Here is a 5,746-nt window from a genome sequence, read left to right on the forward strand (position 1 = left end):
GAGAATTACAGAGCAGGAAGAGTTCTCAGAACCCTACATGGTGAACAAAGAAAGCAAGTCTTAGGAAGGCAAGGGATCGATCCAAGGCCACACAGCTGGTTACTCCCACTTCCAGTGCATAAGAGCTTCACTAAGTGCCTGCTGCTTCTCATCCTCCAGTCCAGCTCTTCACATATACACCCTGCCTCCCCACTACGTTCCTGGTGTTGACTCTAAGCTAGCAAAGGGTTAGAGATGCTTGCACCTCTTTCCCATAGTGCCCTGACTTTCACAGACCCCCCTCCCCCACTCTGTGGACAGATGCGTGGGACCCAGCCTAGGCCCAGAGAAGATCTTGCTGCTGAGACAGGAGGTGTCAACAGTGGCCAACTGAAGCGTTTGTCCCCAAGAGGGCCGTGGCTCTCCCATCCCCGCCCCACAGCACTTATGCCACACAGAAATATTCCAGATGTGTTTAATGCCACAGAGAAGCCCAAAACCTACATAAAGCTGCTGCCATCCTCCCAGTGCCTGGAGCCAGGGCGGTCCCCTGAAGGGGACGTTAGCAGGGAGGAGGCCTGTATAAGGCAAGGAACCAGGGCAATTTGCTGACATCCATTTGTCCTCTGCCCTAAATGCCCAAGCTTCCTTTAGGAAAGACAGAAGAGGAAGTGGAAAAGGGGTAGGAGGAGGGTGCGTCTCTTTAGGGCATTCTTCCTGCTTTGGGACTATGACTCACACAGCAGGCCCTGGGAGGGACAACTCCTCAGACCAGACTAGGGCAGGCCAAGGCTAGGGCTCTGGAAGGCGCAGAGGGAAGTCCCTGGAGTGCGGTGGCCAGGAGAAGTAACCTGTAGAAACTAGAAGGGTGGCCTGTGGTCGCCCTCAGGCTACTTTGCACCAGCCTCTGACCAGTGTCCCAGCAGGCACAGGATAGCTTCAGCACCAGCATCCAATAAAGTCCACATCTCCTCTGTCTCCCATCACTTAGGGCCTTTCTTAAGTACGACATTGTCATACTCTGTTCCCGGTGGCCAGCCAGACGCAGAGAAGTCCTGCCCTGCTGAGTAGACTTGCTGGAGGCTGCTGGTGTCCCTGTGAGCTGTGGCCTGCCTCCTCCAGGCTTCCCCCTTGTGCTCCTGTGGGCTGTCATACAGGGACAGGGCGGCCACTCCCTCGGGCTCATCATATATGTGGTCGGGGTGCGGGGCTGGGTGCTCCTCAATGCTGTCATAGAGAGGGTCCACTGGGATCTTAGGAGGAACCGCCAGGATGCCCCTCAAGCTCTTCCCCAGGTTATGGGCCACTGCGTCGAAGGGCACTGCGTATTCCCCCTCTGAACCCTGTGGCCGGGTAGTGGGGACTGGAGTGGTGGGCGATGGAGGTGGCAGTGAGTCGTGAGGCCGGGAATAGGGGCTTTCTGGCCGGGGCAGCACCGCAGGGGCTGCGGCTGGCTGGGTTTGGGGCCCAGGAAGGGTGCTGTTCTTCTGGGCAGAGATGGCTTCTTCCAGAGCCAAGAAGATCTCATTGCCTTGCCGGGTTTCAAACTCAAAGTTGCCCTCTCCAGAGACGCAACGCCGGCCTGCCTCAAAGGAAAAGGTTACCTGGGTGGAGGGGAAAGGGAGATTACTGGCCGGTCCACAGGATGGAGTCGCTTCTCCCAGACCCAGCTCCCAGCCACAAATCTGTTGCTTCCAACTTCCCTCCACAGGAACAGTAAGAGCTTCTCCCCGGGATGGTTCTCCTCCCTCTGGGTTTTTTCCTTAACAAGCAAAGCCCTCTCTCCTATCCCTTCCTTCTCCCTTCCATCCATTCAAGTGTGGAGCTTGGTATATATTCATTCTCAACAACACCAGCCACTGTTTACTCCTCTGACCTCCCTATTTCTTCCTGTTCTCTGGTCCTTCTAGTCCCCACCCACTCCAACTTCTCTCTCCCTCCCCTGGCTCTCTCCCCTTTGGCTGTTTTCTTCTGCTGACTTTTATCTCAGCCTTCCCTTCCTCCTCCCATGCTCTCTTCCTTGGGGCTCCCTTTGCCCTCTCCCTGACAATCTCCTCTCTCACAGTTCTTTCTCTCAACCTGCTCAGCACAGCAGCCCCTGCTCACCTTGTCCCGCCCAAAGCGCCTCAGGAACCTGTAAGGCCACTCATATAGCTGGGTGCCCAGCTCAGGGCCACTCCACAGCTCCAGAGCATTCTCTCCAGCCCGCAGGGTATAGGATCCCCGGAGCCGGCACCTCTCACTGGCTTCTGTGGGTCTCATGGTCACAGAGAACTGCTTGCGGGGGGCCACTGGCAAGGAGAGAGGGGAGAGGGATCAGGCAGTTCATGGGAAACAGCTGTCCTGCCTCAACTCTGCTCTAAATAAGCGTGCCAGAGGCCTCCAGAAAAGGCATTATCCCTGTGCCCCTGACCCTGCAGCCTGCGTCTTGGAGGCTGAGCTGCCCTGTGACAGGTCATATTCTCCAAAATGCAGGTGCCTCCACCCCCTAGCCTAGTCGGCATCATGCCCTGGCCACGTGCACCCCAACCTTGTGCCCACATCCTTCCTGCTCCTGTTGCCAGAGCCACAGCCTTGTCTTCTCCACCTACTCTCCCACCCCGACCCAGCCTCCTCCCCAAGTCCTGCTGTCACAGCTGCAGGTGCAGCCGACCTTACCCTCCCAGCTCGCAGCCAGCCCACCCACTGCTGATGCCATCCAGTGCCCTCTGTGAGGTGGAGCTTGAATGTCACCCTGTGTCCATCTGCTCCCCACACACGCCCAACTCGGTGGGTTAGACTTCACAAAAAGGGACTGTCTCATCAGCAGAAAGCTCCCTTAGCTTTCTGCACATCTTAAATCCACAAAAATAAAACCATTCTCTTCTCAGACAGTCACTCAGGCCCCAAGGACAGAGGGCTCAAGAGCAGCACTTTCACCAGATCCCCCAGCCTTGCCCTCTGCTACCATCAGGGCCCGGGCAAGAGGGAGCGAGCCACAGGGGTGGGGGTGGGGGAAGAGGCCTGACACCCAGAGCAGTCCAGGCTCAGCCACCTCAGGCCACTCCCGGAAATGATGCAGAGAAGCTGATAAGGGGACTGGCCGGGGTTGGGGGCAACCACAGGGCAGGAAGACTCAGAGGCGGCCAGCCACGGCCCACAACTCCTCCCCACCACACCCTGGGGAGGGCGCCCTAGGAGGAGAGGCAGCCCCTCACCTGCGGTCGTGCTGCTGTACAGTTCATTCTCCTCCATGCAGGGCCAGCTGCCCTTCCTCGCCGGCCCCAGCAGCTCCTTCCTCTGGCCCTGAGGAGGAGGCCAAGGTCTCACCACTGTCACCAATGCCAAGCCCCACCTGTGACCCAGGACTCCCTCCAGAGCACACTCAACCTGCCATCCCTGTCTGCATTCTGGATTAGGGTCCACCCCCACCCCCCAGCAAGGAACCGCCCCCAGCATCCTGACCTTGGCTCTTATAACACCTGCCCACAGCAAGTACCAAGTGCCCCATATAACACCCACTCCCATGTGCAAGCCCCTTCCCTTTTCTGCACCACTGGGTGACTCACAGGGAAGGCCAAGAGGCAGATGGCCTGCATCCAGTCACTGCGCTCAGCAGCGGGGGCTGCCAGCAGGTACAGGCGCTCCTTGGTCTCCAGGAGGAAGGCGCTGGTATCCCGGGGACTGCTGGCCTCCCCGCCGGCCTCAGCCAACCGTAGGCAGTCACTGAGGCGGATCACCCTCCTGGCAGGCTCTCCCCGGCGCGGCTTCTCGGAGCCTTCCAGGAGCTCCAGTCGGGCCAGGGCGCAGCCCGACTCTCCATACAGCATAGCCCCGAACCGGCGCCATTTCTGAACCCAGACGCATGGCAGGTAAGGTGTCGGGAGGGAGCCACCCAGAGACAAAGAGATGGTGATCAACGAGGAGACAAGGAACCACAGGGGAGGGCGTGGAACATCGCTTGGGTCAGAGAGAGAGGTGAAGATCACCATAGACCCAAGGAGTCAGAGAGGATAACAGGGGCCTTAGGAATTAGCAAGCATTGGAGATCTGCCCCACACAACCGAGAAAGAGGCCTGCGGTGACAGCGAATGGAAAGCAGTGGCAGAAGGGAGCACCGGAGAGGCAGACTGCAAGGCAGGCCCAACCAAAATCTGAGTTGAGGGGCAAAAAGCCTGTGAGTCCCTGAAGCCCAGAGGAGGGACGAGAGGGTGCATGAGGGCCCAGGTCAGAGCCCATCACTCTTGCTCTGTGTGAGGTCCTACAGAAAACCCTATGCCAGGAACTTCAGTCTACCCTCTTGAACCTTCCTGCTTCATCCTTTGATAGGTTGGGTCATGAGAGAGACAGAGAAGCCCTTGTGCGGGTCAGCCGAGTGACAGAGGACTTCCTCATTCGAGGAGGCCAAGGAAGGAAAAGGAGGCTGGCCACAGAGACCCCCAGCTCAAGCTTGACACCAGCCAAACTCATCCCACTGGGGCAGGAAAGGGAGAAGGAATTTCCGCAGCAATTCCAAGTTATCCCCCCACCTTCCCCTGCATTCCCTTCCAAAGCATCCCATGTTGCCACAGAGCCTTAGAGGCAAGAAATGGAGTCAGAGCCCTCATTTAGCCTCCCCCCCACTGGCAAACAGCCATCTGCAAAGAGCCCGGTTTGGNAGGAAAGGGAGAAGGAATTTCCGCAGCAATTCCAAGTTATCCCCCCACCTTCCCCTGCATTCCCTTCCAAAGCATCCCATGTTGCCACAGAGCCTTAGAGGCAAGAAATGGAGTCAGAGCCCTCATTTAGCCTCCCCCCCACTGGCAAACAGCCATCTGCAAAGAGCCCGGTTTGGNTTGAAACATTTGGGGGCTCCCTCTCATCCCAGGAATTTCCAGCAGTCCTCCCAGCCCCTCTGCCCAGTCCCGGCCCAGCCTTGCCCTTACCTTTCCAAAAGTCTGCTGCTGCAGAAGATACAGGGGGCCCTGCTTCACTGCCACTTCTTCCATCTTCTCACCATGACGGTGCCTCTGCACTTCAGTTCTCTCCTTCCACGCCCGCCCTCTTTCCCTCCTCCCTGCCGTGGGTTCCCCCTTCTCTCAAGTTCATTTCCTCTCTGCCTAGAGTTTTCTGCAATGTTCTTGTCTGCTCGATGATGACAAACCCAAACCGATAGGCCCTGTGGTTTCTTGCTCTTGCTCTCTTGCTCGCGCTCTCTCTCTCTCTCTCTCTCTCTCTCTGTATGTGTGTATGTGTGTGTGTGTTTGCCGAGTGAGTTTCATGCACAAGCTTCCTGCATTTTCATTGAGTAAGATAATTTCTAAAAGGCAATTTCCAGCTTTTCAGCCAGCAACAACTCAGGTACGGAAGCTGGCCGAGGAGTCACACCAAACAAGGAAGGGCTGACCTATAGCAACAAAGAGACCCAGAACCAAGTTCAATAGTAAAACCAGTAGCAAAAGCCCCTCACACACACAGGCTGGATGTTCAGCATGACATAGTTGGAAGAGAACTTAGAAATCAGCCAGCCTAAGTCCCTAATTTAAAAATGAGTAGAAGAGGCTCAGGAAGATCTGAGGGGGGTGTTCAAGGCCACCAAACCGGAACCCAGGTCTCTCAGCTCCGTAAGTAAGAAAGGGCTTAGCCACACATACACCCACCCAGCACACAGGATACATTAGACAGATCTCACCACTTTCACACACAGCTGCAACTGTGTTTCACTCCGAGGGGAGCACTCTCTACCCCAGCCAACGCCACACACTTACGACACCTTCTTGGGACTCTAGAAACATGAACGTTCCCCCAC

General features: G+C 56.9%; 1 protein-coding gene across 1 annotated transcript; it reads right to left on the reverse strand.

The window, feature by feature from the left end:
* Positions 1-440: 440 nt before the first annotated feature.
* On the reverse strand, positions 441-5,035 carry DOK2 (docking protein 2). Its single transcript, XM_077766573.1, has 5 exons — positions 4,884-5,035; positions 3,528-3,809; positions 3,177-3,264; positions 2,086-2,270; positions 441-1,583 (listed from the first exon to the last, which is right to left on the reverse strand). Exons 1-5 carry the CDS (start codon positions 4,944-4,946, stop codon positions 963-965), a joined length of 1,239 nt encoding a protein of 412 aa, XP_077622699.1. The 5' UTR covers positions 4,947-5,035; the 3' UTR covers positions 441-962.
* Positions 5,036-5,746: the final 711 nt, after the last annotated feature.

The sequence above is a fragment of the Crocuta crocuta genome, unplaced genomic scaffold, assembly GCF_008692635.1.
Source record: "Crocuta crocuta isolate KB4526 unplaced genomic scaffold, BGI_CrCroc_1.0 scaffold225, whole genome shotgun sequence".
Lineage (NCBI taxonomy): Eukaryota > Metazoa > Chordata > Mammalia > Carnivora > Hyaenidae > Crocuta > Crocuta crocuta.